We start from the raw sequence: 19,234 nt of genomic DNA, 5'->3' as shown, positions 1-19,234 counted from the left end.
TAAATGCAGCAATTTCTTAAGATTGCGTGTGCTAAGATTTGGGAAGACAGCCAGCTGTTCTTACTCAGCTGATCTCTTCTGTTCTTAAAGTTTTCACACCACTGTCCAAATCCTCCTTTTCCTATTGGTCAGTTCGACATAGAGAGAAATTATTACATTGTTACTGTTCGAGAGCTGTTTGTAGTCTCGTTGTGGGAGGCAGAAAACTGCTATTTAAGCATTATTTGCCAGAATATGGTTGTGTAAAATGCATATTTGCAAAAATGTTCAAGGAGCAGCACATTTTTACAAATTGCCCTAAAACTCTTGTGGCCCTACTAATGGCGTATACTTTGGCGCGAGTTTATTTTGGAACTTTAGCTGCTTAACTTGCGTATTTCCTTCTTTAGAGAGTTTTGTGAAGTCTTTATCTTCCGCCCAGCAGAGGCTTGAGTGATTTTTTTTTCGCTCGGATGGATCCAGTCGAGGGTGTGTGCGTCCGCTTGGCATTTGCGGCGTGCAGTTCCCTCCTGTTTTTGGGGCCAGATATCTGTGGACCCCCTGCGTGGAGGAAAGAGGAATGATGTATTCAAGGTCCATCACAAAAACCGGGAAACAGCAGCAGCCTCTCAGCAAGAGACCCACTCGCGGCAGCCACCGACAAATAAGTGCAAACATTTCCCTTTATAACGAGGGCTGTTTAAGATGCGCAGGGAAATAAGGCGGCGGCTGTGGACCTTCCACCGGGCGTACAGTTTGAACCCTGTAAGGGAGGACTGCTGATTTTCCCCTGGGATCTAACCAAGGCTCTGTGCTCATCCATCTTATTTGCCAGTACCATCACATCCGCGGTAATAATGGATGAGCAACCTGGCTCTGCTGGCAATTTGAAGAGAGTATAGAAAACAACACTGGTGCTGAAAAACAGTGATTGTTGCAGAGTAAAGTTACAGAAGCATGTTTGCTCATGTTTTCTTGCAATATTGGCAGCTTCCTGTTTTCTTTCAGTGTTGCTGCACTGGCACTGCCTCCAAAGTTTAAACTGAAACATCTTGCTTTTTTAAATGGCATGTTTGGATTCTATATTAGCATAATATCACTAAAATGTGCTGTTTTCATAAATGCAGCAAAATCAAAGTTAGGAATACTTCTGCAGCCCCCACCTCAGTGTTCAATCCATTTCTTGAACTACAGATGCTCTTATCGCCTATAAATAAAATAACCTTATTTTGTTGCTGGCCCCAGCCAATTTGGGAGCATGGACCTCCATTGGGTTAAAAAAATGAAAGCACAATTCAGCGTAGGGCTGAAAGATATATCATCATCGTATCGATATCGAGATATGAGCATGAAAGATGTTAATGTTGAAAAAGCAATGATGTATTGTTATCGTATTAATATTGAGATATTAACTTTCTAAACATTAGGCAAGGCAAGGCAACTTTATGTATACCGCGCATTTCGTACACAAGGCAACTCAATGCGCCTTATTAAAATCGAAAAAGCAAGATGTAAACGATATAGATTTTCATTAAACTGCACTCTTGTAATATGTTTTTATTTTGTCTGAAAAATGCTTGGTTTTCATAACCTGGCTAACACCATGCTGCTGTGTGCGCTCGAATTATTTCGAACTGCACAACAGCCTGGGGACCATGGCCAAATCTCCGGTGGATTTGGGAACCAATCACAGAGCGAGGAGGGACGGCAAGACGATGATGCGCTATTCGATATATGGAAGCTTGTAGTTTATTTACGGATAATTAAAAAAAAAGTTTATTTACGGATCCAACATGACAGCAGCAGACACGATGGTATTTTTTGATCAAGCTTTAGGCCTTGTTCTAAATAATTTAGCTCAAAAGTTTACAGCGGGTACGTCATACGTCATCTCATACGATGATATGATTGGCTGGGGCTACGTGCAGACGCATGAGACTTTTTTTTTTTTTTTTTCGTATCGCCCAATAAACGACTATGGACGATCGTAAACCACACCTCTCCTACGAGAAAATGAATTGGTGGTCCCCAGACTAAATATCACTTGTGATTTTAGTCTGGTGTTAGCCAGGCTATGGTTTTCACCTAACCCATAGTTATATCATATTGTATCGATATCGAAATATCTGGCATGAATATCGAGATATGAATGTTGTCCATATCTTTCAGCCCTAATTCGCCGCCCCCTCCAGCAGACGACGACCGAGGCTGGCCCTGGTTTGAAACTGAAATGATGCAATGCTCTTAATCTAGAGATTGTGCTCCTTCAATCAGGATTGTGACCGCTGCGGCATTGGCTTTCTAAAGAACTGCAAACAAACGTCACGCTGATAAAGGACGACCTCGCAGTAAAGGCCAGGGGCCGTATTACACCTACTGTGCTCACACGAACCGGCTAAATGCATCCGTCTCACAAGGCAAATCCTGCTTCACTTTACAAACCTGATTCTCTGACTCCTCAAAGCTGTTCTTCCGTTTACCAGACCCCAAAAGCCACCAACACTTTCAGCCAATTTCTCTTTCTGCCACTTTCTTTCACCACTGGTATTTTACAAATTGCTTTAAGGGCCTCACTTACTTTCAGAGTGTTAGGAAAAGCGTATGCAATAATATCAAAAAGACGGCGTTTTAGCCGCGGGCTGGCTGGAGGTCATTGACGGGCACAAGGAGGATTGTATTCCCCTTAATCTTCCCACGATTAAAATTCTTACTGTGCTTCTCTTACTAAAAATGCTAATCCTTTCCCAAACACGTTGTATACAGATATTTACAAGGCTGTTTCTTCTGTCTTTCAGAATAAAGTCCTGACCATCGACGCGGTAAAGGTCAAACTGCAGGTAAGCATTTCCATCCTCTTGTTATGGAGCTTATGTAAATGCCAAGCGTCTCCCTGCTCAATCAAACCTGTCGGGAGTGTTTGCGTGTATGTTCATGGACCAATAACCCCCTTAGCCTGCTGCAGGGATTACCCGAACCAGAGTTATTACTTCAAGAGACCATTGAGTCAGAACTTCAGGTATGTATGAAGTATGAAGAATGTGTCAATGAATGTGCTAAAATGTTTTGTTCAATGAAGGTGAGATAGAGGTTTTTGTTCTTAACTTAACCTAAACTTTGCTGTACGGTTGTATGTTAGACAACTACCTTAATCTTAACCTTAAGCTAACCTTTTGCAAACCACAGACATAAGGACATTTTTCTCAATAGACCCCAGAACGAGTCATGTGATCATGTGATGTGAGGTTTGTACCATCAGGACCAAAAAAACATGGATTATTCACTATTTAGTAGAGTGTTATGTTCAAAATAAAACTAAAATACTCTCAAAGTCAAACCTTTTACTGAAAAACATAATTAAAATGAGCTTTTCTTTGAAAGTAATATTGAAATTCTACTCGGTTTTACCTTCTTTTTTAAATCTGAGGTCATTCCAAGTACCCCCTTTCAAGTGCCCCCAGGGGTCCCCGTCCCTATGGTTGGGAAACACTGCTTTAATGCCTGGTGTCTGTGGCGAGAGGGACACAAAAGCGCGTGTGAGTGAAATCCTGGTTTGAAAGACGCCACAGGAGTGAGCCGGGGTGAGATAGATGTGTGCGAGGAGGAGCGTGGATGGCGGTGAGTTTCCGGATCGACTGTTTCTACACGAAGCGTTGCTCAAATCGCCATAGGAACAATTGTAAATATCAGACACGTTTGTTACTTCCGAGTTTGGTTTTGGACTCGTAGTCGTAGAACAATCGCACTGGCACTACACTTGAGGAGCCCCGTGATAAATCAGGGCTTGTGACAAACTTTTATTGGGCCAAGCCTCCCTGAACTCGAGGAGAGGCAAATCCAGCTCAATATCAGGCTGAATCTGTGTCCTCAAGCCAACTTTCTGTCAAGCATTTTGGGACTCAGGGGCATTGTTTTCAATCATGACCTAAAGTAACTTGTCCACGCCTTTGTTTCAAATGGACTGGGCTGTTGCTATGGCTTTACTGCAGGTCTTACACAAAGCAGGCAACTACAATTAACTAAACGCTTTCGCCAATTAGGGCTGCAAGGTTTATCGATATCGAATCACAATCAAGGTTTTGACCTCAAGAGGCTGAGTTTTTTTTTCTTTTGTCTCTGGTGTTTGAGTGATTGATGCCACCAGTCAGAATTGTCAAGCCTCTGAAGTTTGTCTGAGTTTCCAAGGTCTAAAGTGTTTACATAGACACTATCTGATTCCATCCTGGACTTATTTAGTCACGTGGCTGTCCCCCAAAACTACTTTGAATGTCGGGGAAACTCTCTGTTCACTTTAAACCAAATATTTTTGAAAGCAGATGTTGATTATTAGGCCCGAGCACCATCAGCGCTGGCGAAGGGGCTCAACGCAATACACACAAAACACCTTTTCACTTTGCAAGATACCAAGAGATTCTAAAAGAATAGCATTCCAACACCCCAAAAACCCTGAAAAAAAAGAAACGAGGCAGAAGCAATACCGTAATCTAAGATTGAGGGACAAAAGGGTGTAAAACGCCCCCTTGCTTTGGGCAGGGCAGTCGGCGAGGGCCGATAAGCGCCGCTTTGCGTCAGTATTTGTGTATTGTTCTAATGTGGGGCAACAAGAATATGTTGTGTGACAGTCAAAAACTAACACGACTTCCCTCACCCATCATTTTAGCAGTTTATGCATTTAAATTTAAATTATTAATTTTTTATATGCAATTAATCGTATTTCCCCGAACACTCAGAACCTTTCTATTTGTGTGTTTCTGGTACACCCGTATATCTGACGTCCATTTGTCCACAACAGCAATGGACTCGGCCCGTCGGGGACTCAGTTTAGTTTTAAAAACATCCTGACAGGACGATAGACGCTTTACTGCTGTGTGCAGGTTGTGTTAAAAAGAGTTCTCCTTCCACCGTAGTTACTCAAGTCAAAAATACCATCTCAATGACAAACATGCTGGACAAACACAGAGACGTCCTCGATGCTAATGTTAGCGTTAGCCTCAAACACAGAGACGTCCTCGATGCTAATGCTAGCCTCAAACAAACGCTCCAGCCACGCCCACTCTGAGCCACAATAACCCTAACCCTTCAGAAATGGCACTTTGATTTCTGTTTACAGCAATTGTTAAACACTTAAAGGCGCAGTTTTATGACCCTTCTGGTTTATTTATTTTTTACTTTTATATAAATGTGGCATTAGTATTACTGTTTAATGAACTCTACAAGTTACATGAGTGATCAGAGTTCCTAAAACACTTGAAAGCTAAATAGTTATAAATGCACTTTGCCTCTGTTACTTGAATAACTATACAGATGAACAATAATAAATACATTTGTTGTTGAACTCATGTTTCTATCTAATTATTAGGTGCAAAAAATGTTTGTTTTTGTTTTTCGATTAAATTCCCCCCACTACTTTAAATGTATGAAATATAAAAATCGGAATCACAATATTTGTCAATTTTTTTGTCAATCACACAGCCCTACCACCAATGCCATTCTAAAAATATATATATCACTCCTTTATTAGGATCGAACAGATTGAAGAATCTTTTACTGGTTCATATCTCTTGAAGGTATGTGACCTCCAAACCTAAATATTGTGATGCCTCATTTTCCTTGTTCACTTCCCAATGATTGAACTCACTATACTTGAATATCGTTGCCTTGAGAACTTATGACTACTATGTGTTACTTCAAATGTTCATCATCTTTTTAATTGTTTATCTGAAGCACTTTGAGTTGTGCGTGCACGGAAAGCGCTCTCTGAACGAAGCCGAGCTGAGTTCATCTCCATCAGGCAGCGTTTGAGAGGAGACGCCGGAGGGAACTGCCAACTCTGCATCCGATTGTCCACACTGGACGTTATCAGGCACAGACAGTTACAGAGGTGCCGTCTGAACAAACCAATCTTTCAAAAGGCACATTAGATACCGTCTGATGAGTTTTCCACTCCGACTGGAATAACTTTCACGTTGCACTCTGTTTGTCAAATGTCAATCTTCTTTTTTTCCCCCCCCCCCCCCCCCAAAGACTCATCTCTCGCAAATGTGATCTTTCCAGAGCAGGTTTAATTGACCGTGTAGACATTTATTTATCCGCTCACTGTTTATATAAGCTTTATGACACACGGCAGGAATCTTTTAGTTATAGGAAGGCAGGTGTTGTTTATCTCCCAGCTATACTGACTTCAAAACCACACAGCCCATGCGTCTGCTCTCGGAAGATAAAAAGGTAAACTAATCCAGCACCCCTCGGTCATCGCTCTGTTTCTGAAGAGTCTACCGTACAAAATGCACTGTGCGACAGACTTTTCTTACTTTGTATAATATAAATTGCCATCACCGCCCACTTCCACAATGTTTAGTGTCTTTGTGAGCGAAAATACGATACGGTACTATTGAAAGATTAATCATCCCTTTAATTACGCAGCAATTGAAGAATGTTTTTGAAAGCGAAGTAAAAGGAGAATACTACATTGTTTTTTTTTCATTCTGGTTTAGCCTTCGATATAATGTTACAGTAAATATTCCTTCCAGGCATTTTTTTGCATTGATCATAGATTTAATCACTGTTCCATGGAAATTCAATTGGTTGCTTTATCTCAGCTTTTTGTCAATAACTGAACGTGCCCTTTAACTCCTGCAGCTTCCGTTGTAGGACTTCAGATAAGCTGCTGGTTTTGGCTCAGAACGGTTTATGAGATTTATTGGTAAAATGAGCTTATTGTAAAAAGAGAGTCAAAGATCGACTGCCCTGTTATTTCAAACTCATTCGCACACGCTCACTAGAGTCCTTAGATCATTTCTGCATGAGCCTTCCTGTAACAATAGTATCAATTAGTGTTTAACCTTCCCTCCGTCAGCTGAAAATGATTCCTCACAGACGATGGCTATAAACTAGAGTCACAGCAGTAAAATAAGCTGAGGAACCATGACAACCTGAAACTCTGCCCTCTGTTTAGCCAAAAATATTACAACCATTACATTTTTATTATTATTTTTTTCTCATATTGAACGATTTTTGTCATAATCAAAATACATGTAGCTGATTCATGAACTTAGACATATGTTTAATGCAGACCTCCGCTCCAACAAAAATAAATACTTGTTTCATTCAACACAAAAACTTCCATTGGCTCGTCCAAAACTAGGAGCTGCTTCTGCCAAAGAAAAGCTGTAAACCTCACGATTATGAAGACCCATGACCATTATTGAGATTGACCAGAAGTAGAGATATTTACTATTTTTTTGGTCAGCGGCCACTTAGCTGTGGCTAGTGATTTTGTAAAGTTACTAGCTTCACTTGCCAAAACTAAAATGTGTTTTCAAAAGTGACCATCTATGTTTGTTATTTTAAGTAAAATTTAATAAAATAGCTTGGGCTTCCTTGAATAATGCAGCCCTGAATTTTCCTCACCCAAATAGCATTCTATTCTATAGCATTCAGCGCCCCCTCCAGCAGATGGCGCCCGCCCTGATGTTGCCTATTACTACAGTATTAAGACAGTAATATGCAGTATGTAGATTCCTCCGGACCGGTACAAAAGTGGCGAATAGACAATGTTCAACGTGAAACATTTAGGGATGTACAGATCCGATATTCAGTATCGGTATCGGTAGCCGATCTGGGCATTTTGAGAGTATCGGATTGGATCAGATTTGATGAGTGGACCAGTCTGAGACAAGGCGGCCGTGAATCTGCGGTCATGGATCTGCAGCGGCTCCAGCCTGCCGGTTTACTGCAGCGCTGCAGATCCAGGACCACAGATTCACGGCCTTCATGCTATCGCCAACATAGCATACTGATTTGATTTATCTTATTTTTGTGTCTTGGCACCCAGATGGCTGCCAAAATAAAATCACAGAAACTGTACAATCAATCATAGCAGAACAACATCCACATCACACAGGAGGATATAAATTAATTTGTTTACTATTGTTAACCTGTCGCTAACACCTGCTTCTGAATAACTTTCTAATTTAAAATTCAAAGCTAAAGCCAAAAATAAAAAAGGTAAAACTACTGTAATATCCATAGGCTATAATATATAATGATGTGCATATTATACAAAAATATGATAATATGAAAAGAATGTATCGGATCGGTATCGGCCAGATGAAGTGTCAAAATATCGGATCGGGAGCTCAAAAAAGCGGATCGGTGCATTCCTAGAAACAACTGCAGGCCGAGTCTCTCCAACCTCCAATAACCTCGATTTTAAAGTTTGGCCATTTACAATGATTCTAAACTAATCAAACCACAACTAATTGAATCCATGTCGTCTATTGCCCAGCCCAAACGACTATAGCTGATTTCACACTTAGTTTTGGGGGCACAATGATCGCTAAATTGAGCTTTGTGTTTGCAATGTGGAGCAGAACTGTGCATGACAAACAGCAGCTTGTTAATAGCTTTCTTTTTTTAATTTTTATTATACTCTAATGATGTTGTTTGTAATTACTTTGGACCGCCGTCGGATTTGCAGTTTAATTATACGTGTCTTCAGTTTCAGCGAGACTGGATGCTAATCACTGCGCAATAATGAAACCGAACTGTTGCTTTTAATGCACTTGTTAGCGTCGTCTCCGTCGCCCTCCCGCCGCGGTACAAGCAATTACATCCGCCGCTTGTTGTCTTTTCAGATTTGGGACACGGCGGGCCAGGAGCGATTCCGGAGTGTCACGCACGCTTACTACAGAGACGCCAACGGTAAGGGCTCGAGCTTATCGGCTGCAATCACGCTCAAACCTGACTGACATCTTTAGCAGCTCATGATGCAACGCAACCATGTCTTTATCCAGTGCTCGGTCCGCACTTGAAAGGCAGACACAGAACATATAAGGTCTTTTGATGTTCTGGCAAAGGACACTGTGTAATAAAGCCACATTATGTCACACACTGTCGAGTAAAACCCAAGCATTTGTTTCGTTGTGGATGTTTTTGTTATGAAAAATGGCTTGTAACATTTCTGGGAGTGGGACGAAAATGATGGTAAATTATCCGTTTGAGTACATTCCAAGGGTGGCGTTGTATAATATAGACTTTTTAGAGCTTTTTGCAATGTTCTCAAATCCAAATGTGTGTTTCAAGCCACTATTGCGCATCTTTGGGTCATCTTTAGATCCTCACCAGTGGCTATTCTTTGCAGCACAGCGGCAGCTCCCAAACTACATATCCACCTAATGCTTTACTTTTCGATCTCTGCCAAACTTAATTTAACTTATTGTCATAGCTTCACTGCAGCCAAACGCGCAGAGTTGTGTTTTTTTTGTCTCTTTATTGAAACGGCTGCGCAGCAAAGGGGAGAAAGAGACTACTGGATATTTAGTTTCAGCTGTATTGGAACATTGCCTTTTCTCACAAAGTGTAAGATTGTGATAAAGATGCATTTGAGATTATTGCTAAAACCTTGAAAAAGCACAGCACCTGCTCTCATCAGTTATCAGAATAGGATTTTTCCACAGTGTAGGCAAAAGGAACACCAAGGTCCTTCACCAACTGACAACTCAAACTAGCAACAATAATATTCTGGTGCGTTTTGAATCAAGAATAACTTTTCTAGCATATATATATATATATATATATATATATATATTTAGTTTTTTTAAGGGACAATATGGAGTTTAAGAATGTTAAAATTATGTATTTTCCTCCCCCTACATGTTCCATCAATGTCCTAATGTGTAGAATGAGCTCAGACCTGTTTACCACAACTGCCTCTAAAATCCTGCACTGTCACTCATAAAGGGGTAAACTCTGGTCGAAATGCCGTCATGCACGAGCTTAATATAGAACCTGTAGTTACGCATTAGACCTGAGGTGGCAGTAGTGAGTATATAATGACCAACTTGAATCTAGTTCCTTTAAGGGAGCGTGTTCTGGGGCCACCTATTGCCTGTGCCCCCCCACTATGATGCCCTTGTTGACCACCCACTGCCAAAACAGTAATGTCTGAGTCAAGCTGAGTGTTAGGAGCACGTCTGCTACCACTGGCACATTTGTTTATATTTCCAATTTTACCACAGTTGAGTTGCTTTTGCGATGTACCAAAACAAACCCTGCAAAATTCCATAGTGTGCCTTTAATTAATAATATTAGTAAGTAATATTAGTCTACCTGGCATCTGGAATTCGTATCAGATTAAAAAGTTGTTATAGAGTTTTATCTGTCACCATAAATCCTACATTATGATAAGTTCCTTTTGTCTTTTTCAAATGAATGGGATCAATCCTTCACCTTGTTCTTCGACTCCTGCATGAGGCTATTATATGAGGCTAGGAGTTTCTTTTTCCAAACAAATGTGTATATATTGTGCAGTGATTTCCCTATAGGCTGCATGTTCCCTAACTCTTGGTCTGCGTGAGAAAATGAAGCTTCCTGTTGCACAGCGGGCAGCGGGTGTTCTGTTCCCTGGAGAGTTTATCAGGACTGTGGAACAGGTATTGGCTCGACAGAAGCAGAGTAGAGATAGCAGCGCCTCAGGCCACCGTGATGATAAGCAACAGGAAGTATCATCAACGCAAAGTCATATCAAAATGCGCTTGAATGAAGATTATTGGCCAGCTGCCCAGAGTTTGTGTCTCCAGAGCCTCGGTTTACCCTCACTGATCCTTAAACAATGCGCCGAGGGAGCTGTCAGCCCATTCTTCACAGCATTCTCCTTCTGTTAGCGACTTTAAAGGAAAGCTCATTCCCACTGACAGGGCCGGGCCAGGGGGAGTGGATTCTCTGTCACTGAAGATGTCCATAGACTGATTTTTATGAAGTTCAGTATTGACCGTAGAAACTCATTTCTGTCAATGCTTTTCGGTGAAGTGAAAGTGAAAGAATGTTTACTTAACACCCCCGATGCCACTGAGGTCCAGATTGAAAAAAGTCAAGCAAAGCTCTTAGGGATGCACCGATACCGATACCAGTATCGGGTATCGGGCCGATACCACATGCTTGTACTCATACTCGTACTCATTCATGAGGTCCCGATACCAGGAACCGATACCATTTGACGTGCGGCCAGCGCACCTACGAGGCGCAGCTACGAGGCGCACCTCTCAGCTGAGGAGAGAAAATAGCAACAAACTGGAGAATTCTTTAGTGGAAATACAATAATCCACATAGAGCTGACTTTATTACAGACTGCGCTCTCTAAATCAGAGTCTGTGCTGGATTTAGCCAGAGCTATATGTTGTTCGTGCTGCAGCGTCTGCAGTGTTTACAACATACAGGCTAATGTTGCTAACTCGCGGCTAGCGCAGTTTTGGCCATTCTGACGCCGTTTTATGACCAGGGGTTCATTCTTCTGAAAAACTAACCCAGCGACTAAAAAGTCCTCAGAAAATCCAACGTAAAGACATACAGCATGTCCATATAGAGCGAAAATGAGCTGCAGCAGAACAATGAAAACGCTGTAGCTTCTCGCTAAGTTGCTACAAAACACACGAGAAAATCTACACGGAGCTGCAGTAAAGGCGAAAAGAGACCATTTAAGTAACCTCTCAATACTATTGTTAAATAAAAATACATAAATGAATAAAGCACAGGCATTGGGAGCTTTTGGACATGGGCTTTTCTGTCTATGATGGACAGTGCAATAAAAATAAAAATTATATTGAATGAAAATAAAAATAAATAAATAAATGGCATCAGCACAATTCTAATATAACTGCTCTTAAATGTGTAGCCTACTTGTAATGTAAATGAGTAAATTTACTAATTACAAACCAATCTGCTGTGAAAAAAGTAAGAATGTTGAAGAAAATGCCTTGTACTCGTATCGGTATTCGGTATCGGCGAGTACTTAAATCCAAGTACTCGTACTCGTATCGGTTTTAGAAAAAGTGGTATCGGTGCATCCCTAAAAGCTCTGGAACAATTTAAGGTTATATGAGCCCTGCATCGACCTGGTATAGTCCTGGTTTGGTCCTGGTTTAGTCCAGGTTCAGACCTGCTCGCTGCTCATTTCTCTAGAAAACAATCGGGAAATGGTACATTTGCGCCTAACAATCGCGCTTGCGAATTTGATTAGATTATAAAGGTCTTCGCGGTTTTAAAACTTTAACCGTATTTCAGTCTTTCATGTTTCACAAAGAAAATCTCAAGGAGTTGACGGCTCCTTCTCTTTCTGTTCATCTGGGCTGTAGTTTACCGCTCTGCAGCAAAGGTCTGGTCCAAACCTTGAATCCAGGGTTCAGGTCCGGATGGGTTGACGCGGGGACCCGGATTCGTACCGAGGTCCACCAATCCATGACCTTTGACCTTCACAATCCCAGCCTTTGCAAATACCTGATTGATTGTGATTTGCTAATGTATCAAGACAGTATTTCAACGTTTGCAAATTGGACATGGCAGGACTGTATCAAAAGTGTCGTGTGTAGAATGATGTATGAAACGTATGTTTTTGTTGTTGATGTTTTCCATAACCAGTGCAGCCGCTTCCTGTGCGCTCATAACGCACTGTGTGTCTGGCATCAAGTCTCTCAGGGCACCGCATGGAAGCCATTGTTTTTGAATGGGATGTACAGTATATGCGCCGCTGTTTGTTTCACGCAGCTGACAAACAACGGCCCTTGATCAATGAGGACGATGAGAAAGAAGAGTTATAGAAATATGTGACAATGTGACCGACGATACAACGCATGTAGGAACCTCTGTGCGGCACAAGGAGACTTCACGCATACAAACAAGTTAAGATGTCCTGACAAAGCTTTCACATCATGTAGTGTTCTTCGTTAGGGCTGTGCAATTAATCGAAATTCGATTACGATTTCGATTATTACACTAGACGATCACAAAAATAGCATAATCGAGAACAAACGATTATTAAGGATGCCCTCCCGCTCGTCCATCCAAAGCGCAAAAAATCTGTCCTGCACGGTTTGTACTAATATTTTTTATACTTAGCTCTTCAGATGGCACCACTGTTAAGAGCTCACCTTGTGCTGAAAGGAGAACAGCTGTTTTAGAAGCCTCGACATCCTTTGCCCAGACACTGGTTTTGTTTAGTAGAAAAGTCTAAAACTCTTCTTCAGGAGCAGATCAACTGAGCTCAAACAAACTCTTATTATTTCATGCTGCTGAGATGATTGTTTCTGTCCCCTTCGCATTTCACGTGCTAGAGGCTCAGGCATTGGTTTGACATAAAAACATTAGCGCGGTGTGATGATGTCATCAGGCCGCGCCTCTGTTGGACAGGTGTGAGGGCTGGCCAGCAGGGGGCAGGTGTCCCTATAGGATTAGTTTAGAAACGTGAACATATTTAAAAAAAAAAAAGTTTTATTGTCCAAAGAAAATGTAGTCCATAGTTGTTTATTAAAAATAATAATAAAAATGAATAAATAAAATAAAGATTTTTTTTTAAGGCAACAAATAATCGTTTGAATAATCGTGATTTCAACGAGCAGCCCTGTTCTTAGTTAAGGTTAGGTTTATTGTCCCCGTTGGGAAATGTGTCCTCTGCATTTGACTCATATTTTGATAGCACTGAAGCAGTGGGCGACCGCAGTGCAGCGCCCATGGACCCACCTGGCTGGCAGATGAACCTGTTGTGCATGTTTTTCGGTTGATTTAAGCCCACACAGTTGCTAAACCGAAGTATCCGCTCTTCATAAGTTGCCCACTGTGCGCATGAGTCTAAGGCAACAACAGCATACAGTACATTCGTCATTCTCTGTAAATAACTCGCACGATTCAAGTCTGTTTTCATCCACCGTCACTCAGTACTTTAACCCATTACTTTTTTGAAGGTGACTACAAAAATGGATATTTCCTGATAAAAAAAGAGTTGACGTGACGTTGTATGTGCCCTGTAGTGTTATATAAATTATGTGCATGTTGAGTCAACAGGATGCTCCTACATGAGGTGTTACTGCGTGTTGTGGCTATTTCCAGTATCACTCATGTAGCCAGTGGAGAGTTCAGCCATTTTTACCATCCCGCTTTCCTGACTACTTTTATCACACCGTCTTAATCCAATACTTTTCAGCAATGTCGTTTATTTGGTATTTACTTCCCTCCAGTACTTTGTTAGTAGTGCTGAGTTGGGATGAGCAATAATGATCGAAAACAATGATTGATAAAAGCCTTTATTCAGATGCACAGTTTATTCCACAGCTAGAAAAATATAGGGCCTTTGACTCTTCAAAAAAACAAAATGCGTCCTCCCTCATTTCCATCCTGTTATCCCATGTCATTACACAGCAGTAAAGTAACCATTGTGCTCGTGTCAGTGGACAGTAATCCCTCGTTTCCAGCAGTTGCGCGAAGGGGCTGGTACGGTGTATAAAAATAAACACACGGGCAAGTGACAATACAGCAGCAAAAGGAAGGAACCATGACAACCTACCCCCCGACTCAGAGACATGTTTGTTTTATTCGCCGCCGGCTTCGGTCGCGGCGGTCATTAGGCCTTTAATGACGGAGCATGGGGGAACCCAGACAATCAGCGCAAATGAGCGGCCGGCTGCACCGAGTCGCCGCAATCTGCCCGATCCATCTGGAGCCGAGGCCACCGTGAAGCCTCAGATAACAGGTAGCTGCCCCATCCTTTTATTCCCCAGTCTCAGCGGAGCCAGCCGTTTGTCATTTTCACCGGATGACGCGGAGCCTGGAGTTTAGAGGCAGGCAACCATGGTGGAAAGAGAAGCAGCCTTAAAGGACACATGCTGGGGGTGGGTGGTCCTTTCGATGTGCCTGCCTGGTTGGTATATGTCACAGTTTTGCTTACGTATATTTTTTTTCACCAAGACTACCTAGAGACTCGCCTCATCTCCACGGGACGTCTCAGAGACATCTCTGTAACCAGCGGCAACTCGAGTCTCCAAATAGTCTCCACCTAGTCTCCAGGCTGGTGAGAAAGATCTTTTAGGTCAGGAAGTACAGATATGAGGACTTCTACTGCAGAAGCGTTTCCATGTACACTATATGTATTCATCAAGGCATCGTCATCCTTGTGTCATTCCACTGCCGCCTGCAGAGGGAGCTCGGGCAAGAATTCTGACCGGCCATGGCCACTGTATCTCGGTCATTTCTGTATTATCATTACATCGACATTATTTCAAATTATAGAATGTGAAACATTTGACATTTATTTATTGGAGAAGAATAACCCTCTTAGATGAACCAACTCGTTCATCCAAAGGAATGTTTTAAGCCTCAGTTATACACATACAACTTTAAATCATAATACACACAATACAAAGGTGTCCAAAAATAGTTTTCAAAGCCAGAATAAAAGCTAATATAAGACCTTCAAAGAGGAGGTGATGTGAGTGTACGGACAGGCTTCACTCGTGTCCGTACACTCACTGACAGTGGAGGATGGCTTAATGCATAAAAGGGGATGGATCCAGCGAGCTTTAACTGCTCTCCAGACGCATGTGTGTTTAATGATGAAATACTAAGAATAATCAGCGTCACTCGAATGGATCTTAACAGGAAAGATAAAGGGTCTTTAGGAAAAGCCTCGGTTCCCAGGGTGATAACAGTCGTTTTATTTTTCTCGTCTACACTAATTGGACAACCATGAATTACAGCTCTGACCATTTTACAACGGTCACAACTAAGACTGCTTTTGTTGTTGCTGTTTTTGGAAATGTTTTACTTACACTTAAGCACATGATTTGAAGCTAGTTGTTTAATTGAAATCTAGTCTCCCCTTTTAAACGTAATGATCTTTTAAATAAAAAATAGCTAAGACGACTAGAACAAAATGGAAAAAGGAAAGTCAGCTCATTGGGTGGTTTAAGGGGGTAGTTTAAAGTTGAAGAAGTGCTGTCAGAGGTGTTGCTGCAAACCACGGGAGAATATTGAACTGCTGTACTGTACACGATTCTTCCATTGTCCTGTTGTTGTTTTTTTCCTATAGTAATGAAAGTGCAGAGAAATACGATATGGATGATCCCAGGAATTAGCTGTGCGTTATGTGACACCTTTCAAGTGGTATATGGTATCCAAATGATTGTCTCCAGGAACATTCTAAAACTAAATAATAACAACACTTTTAATAAACATGGTGTAAAATTATTATAAAGGTCTTATTTCACTGTTGGACCTTTGGAGGGACATGGCCTGAAAAGTTTGGGAACCCCTGCTCTTAAAACAATATAGACAAGTTTGGTTCTCATGGAATTGTTGAGAATCCGTCACTAGACAAACTCTAGACCTCATTACACCTCCTGGCCATATTGCAGTTATGCCGCTGTCATTCGGTAATGCACCTCATCAGTCTTTGTCTCGGAAAGTAGAGCTGACATAGTGCCGCAACTAGACTTCGAACTGTACCTGCCAGATGGCCCCGTGGTGCTCTTCCACTTTATATTTCATATCAGAACTAATCTCTATGCACACCTATCCATCTCGCCTGTCAGTACTTTCATTATGAGTATACATCCTTGCCCGTACAATCTTTTGGATTGACTTTTGAATCACTAATGATTTCTTGCACCATTTCTCTGTGTCTGGCTGAAGTGGACGAGCCAAGAGTGTGAACTGATAGCAGGTATAGAACCCCTGCCACATTTGGCTCTTGGGCTGCAATCAGTGTCAGCACAGTCGACTTAGGGACATTCTGTCTGTGGTGACTAAGTGGCTGGGAAGAACTCGCTGAAGTTTCATCTGTCTTTTACGTAATGATACCTCATTACGTCATTACCTCGTTACCTCTCCTCTGCCGTCTTCACTGAAATCCGACAGCATCATTTGTTATTGTGTATTGGGGTGTAACCACTGTCTCTAATGGAACCCCAAAAGCTTCTGGCTTTTTGATTTATTTGAACGTGACTGATTAAATAGTTTGACTGTTTGCTCCCTTTTTGTGACAACAAACCATTCACACAGCAGTGGACTTTTGCTCCAGAATCCCTTAGTGCTGCTGACTCTATTGTCAGGATTGGAATAAATAATGGGTGTGTCTTAACTAGGGATTAACTGGTTTTACCCCTTTCTTTACAATTGCATAAAATCCACCCTTTGCCCATTCTAATTTAGACTTGACGTTTTCTGATCGGAGGAAATTACGATTATCTCATGACCTGTATACTGAGGTGAAATTTGCTTCCTTTGCACAACTACAGAGACTACATCTGAAATGTCATACCAGGTTTTGAGACACAACCACAATCTATGCTAGATGAATGTTTAATTATACCCCCATAAACAGATACATTTATCTCTGATATATAGAACAAACTCTAAACAATGTCTTCCACCTCGTCCAATAAGTGTAAAGATAGTTGGGAGAAGGACTTTGGTATCCATTTTCCGTGATGACATCTGGGAAGCATCTCTGGAACACATACACTCCTGCTCCAATGATACCAGACAGAGTCTTACACAGCTCAAAATTATACATAGGCCTAATTTTTCAAAAGTAAAGATCCACAGTATTTTCCTGAACACTTTATCAAGCTGTGATAAATGTCTGTCACTTTTTGGTCTGATGTATTTGTATTTGATGTATTTGTACATTGTCACCAGAACCGTTGATGATTATCCTTGGCACATCACAATTATTTGGAAAATTGACTTCAGCCCAGCAGCGGGTCATTTCCTACTCCCTTATTACTGCAAAAAGTTACATCTGATGTCATGGAAAGGGCCAGCAGTACCCACTGACAAAATGTGGCTTTGGGATCTGTCCAATACATTCATATTTGGAAAAAAAATCATATTTGTTGAAGGATAATCTTTAAGGTTTTTATAATATTTGACAACCCTTCATAGACTTCTTACAATCAGTATCTATTTTATTTCTATAAACTCTTATTTTACTTCTTGTTACAGCATTGTACTCTACTTCTGCTCTGTTTTAGTTTTTTGCTTTTTAGTTTTTTCTGCTTTGTTTTGGTTTTCTAAAAGGATGTGATAGGTTAACTGTAACGATTTTAGAAGCTAAGGTTTATTACCGCTGTATAAATAAAGTTTCTTCTTCTTCATTATTGTAGGCAGTGTTAGCAATAAATGTGTGAATTGACCAATATATTCTGGCTTTGCGATGTGGAGTGGTATCGCCTAATATTGCAACGATGAAAATAACAATGTACCCTCCGTCCTGAAGGCGAACGCTGAGGCACAGCACGAGGCGACTATCAGTTCCCCGTCTACGTCTACACTGGATTGTTTTCATTTCCCAAAGTTAAGCGGTGAGGACCTTTTCTGATTGAGCAGTTGAAGATAAAGTGTAAGAGGCAATCAATCCAACAAGGATCGAGGAGCAGTTGCCACGGAAGATTGATGGAAAAGTGAGAGACTGGCACTTCGGAGGAAATGTTAAGTGGTTCGCCGTACGATTGTTGCGCGAGCCTCGAGGTGCGCCATCAATCAAGATCGTCTGTTTTCTTTCCCCCCTTCACACATGGCACCGACTCTCTGCATGTTAAAAAGCATGTCCAAGGTCACGTCCAAAGATGTTTGAAGGCCTGGATCTCGTGAGAAGTGAGCTCAAGCGACTCCTTTCGTCACACTAATGAAGTCTGAATATCGATGTCAATATTCTCAGCAGCTATCTTCTTCCACCAGCCGCACCTGTTCACTTTTCGCACTACTTTAGAAGATCGATCGAATTGGAATGTCCGTAGCTGATGTAGAGCTCAGCAATCGATGTCGTGAGCATTGTTGCCAAGAAGGGACACCTTGAAATGGAGCGCCCGGGGTCAAGCTTAGCACGGAGAGAAGTTCAAAATGATCGCGGCTGCTCCTTAGTGCCAGGATAACGGGGACGCTGATGGAATGAGAAGAGGCTGGTGGCTGTTTCAGAGGTCTGCACGGTAACATCAGAGTAGCGCCAGGCACAGCAGGGATGAAGTTGAAGTCATTAAGCAGAAATTCCCAGTGCTACTTTCTCATTAGCAGGTGTGCAGAGCGAGATCATATCACAAAGGTGCGCTTTTACACATTCCAAGCTTTACTGGACCCGCGTGTAGGCCACGACCATTATCATTATGAAACATTCCAGGCGTCTCATGGCCACCAAAACTTTTTGCTAGGCTTTGAATGTAATTAAAAAGCATACAATTTGATTCCACCAGGTATTAAATCTAAATATCTTTGGAAATAGTTACATTGCTTGACAGTTTACTGTTCTAAATCATGCTGAGAAAGAAATCACACTGCGTTTGTGGCATTAAAGATATCCTGCGTAGCCATTAAAACAGCATTAGGAAGCATTGAATTTAAAATGCAGCAATGTAAAATCTGAGCAGTCATAGAGTTTAGTTATAGTTTTATAACTTCAGCAACGTTAGGGATCTGCAATTTTTCTGGCAAAAGGAAG

At 41.5% G+C, this 19,234-nt stretch overlaps 1 protein-coding gene across 1 annotated transcript in view; it reads left to right on the top strand.

The window, feature by feature from the left end:
- Positions 1-19,234, top strand: part of rab26 (RAB26, member RAS oncogene family) — a 78,372-nt gene that overhangs the window by 19,391 nt on the left and 39,747 nt on the right. Inside the window, exons 3-4 of the mRNA XM_079578010.1 lie at positions 2,775-2,816; positions 8,613-8,679. Of these exons, the coding sequence (XP_079434136.1) occupies positions 2,775-2,816; positions 8,613-8,679 (109 nt within the window). The remainder of the gene's footprint in view (positions 1-2,774; positions 2,817-8,612; positions 8,680-19,234) is intronic.

Source organism: Gobius niger (genome assembly GCF_951799975.1).
Source record: "Gobius niger genome assembly, chromosome: 19".
NCBI classification, from domain to species: domain Eukaryota; kingdom Metazoa; phylum Chordata; class Actinopteri; order Gobiiformes; family Gobiidae; genus Gobius; species Gobius niger.
Note: the sequence above shows the minus strand (reverse complement) of the source record. Positions and strands in the feature narration are given on the sequence as shown.